The sequence below is a fragment of the Mizuhopecten yessoensis genome, unplaced genomic scaffold, assembly GCF_002113885.1.
Source record: "Mizuhopecten yessoensis strain PY_sf001 unplaced genomic scaffold, ASM211388v2 scaffold9023, whole genome shotgun sequence".
NCBI classification, from domain to species: Eukaryota; Metazoa; Mollusca; class Bivalvia; order Pectinida; family Pectinidae; genus Mizuhopecten; species Mizuhopecten yessoensis.
Window position 1 is genome coordinate 919,276 of NW_018407840.1, and position 1,050 is coordinate 920,325.

At 40.1% G+C, this 1,050-nt stretch overlaps 1 protein-coding gene across 2 annotated transcripts in view; it reads left to right on the forward strand.

The window, feature by feature from the left end:
* LOC110457073 (glycylpeptide N-tetradecanoyltransferase 1-like) overlaps positions 1-1,050 on the forward strand; it is a 17,558-nt gene that overhangs the window by 5,016 nt on the left and 11,492 nt on the right. For both annotated transcript variants that reach the window (XR_002463661.1, XM_021508168.1), the window contains exon 6: positions 295-411. Coding sequence is in view for 1 of the 2 variants with exons in the window: in XM_021508168.1 (XP_021363843.1) it covers positions 295-411 (117 nt within the window). In the remaining variant the exon portion in view is untranslated. The remainder of the gene's footprint in view (positions 1-294; positions 412-1,050) is intronic.

Below are 1,050 nucleotides of genomic sequence, written 5' to 3' on the forward strand. Positions count from 1 at the left end.
CCCCACCCCCCACACACACACACACACACACTCCCCATATTTGTAGTAGTCCAGTTAAACTATTGCTTTTAATCTTATTTTACTATTCAAAGATTAAACTAAAAACTTAAGTAAAATCCATTAATAATTTTTGAACTACAGAAGATATTTGATAAGTATATAGCTATCACCTCTTTACTTTTTCTCTGATGAGCTGCGAACAGCCTACATGATATCCTAAAAATTTGATTTGAAAATAGGCCTTGGATTACTTACATTGAAACATATTTTGATGAAATTGTTGTTGTTTGACAGGGCGCTGCAGCCTCCAGGCTGGTCTAAGGACTGGCATTGTGGGGTGAGAGTTATCAAGAACGACAAGCTCTGTGGGTTCATCAGTGCCGTCCCGGCAAACATCAAGATGTATGATAAGTAAGTAAAATTACAGACAGGAGGTGCCATTGATTGGCAACGAAATATTGGCATCAAATTCAGGACGATTAGTATACCAAAAGGAATGATACAAACCTTTTTAGGAATTTTCAGCCCACCATCATCTGATAGTGGGTATTCAAATCACCCTGCGTCCGTCGTCCGCCCGTAAACAATTCTTGTTATCGGTATTTCTCAAGAAGTACCAGAGGGATCTTTCTCAAATTTTATATGCAGGTTCCCCTTGGTCCTTAGCTGTGCAGGGCAACTTTTGAGACTGATTGGATAAACAACATGGCCCACAGGCAGCCATCTTGGATTTTGATAGTGAAAGTTTGTTATCGCCATTTCTCAAGAAGCACGAGAGGGATGTTTCTCAAATTTTATATGTAGGTTTTTCTTGGTCCTTAGCTGTGCAGGGCAATTTTTGAGACTGATCGAATAAACAACATGGCTGACAGGCAGCCATCTTGGATTTTGATAGTGAAAGTTTCTTAACGCTATTTCTCAAGAAGTACCAGAGGGATCTTTCTCAAATTTTATATGTAGGTTCCCCTTGGTCCTGAGCTGTGCAGGGCAACTTTTGAGACTGATCGGATAAACAACATGGCCGACAGGCAGCCATCTTGGATTTTGATA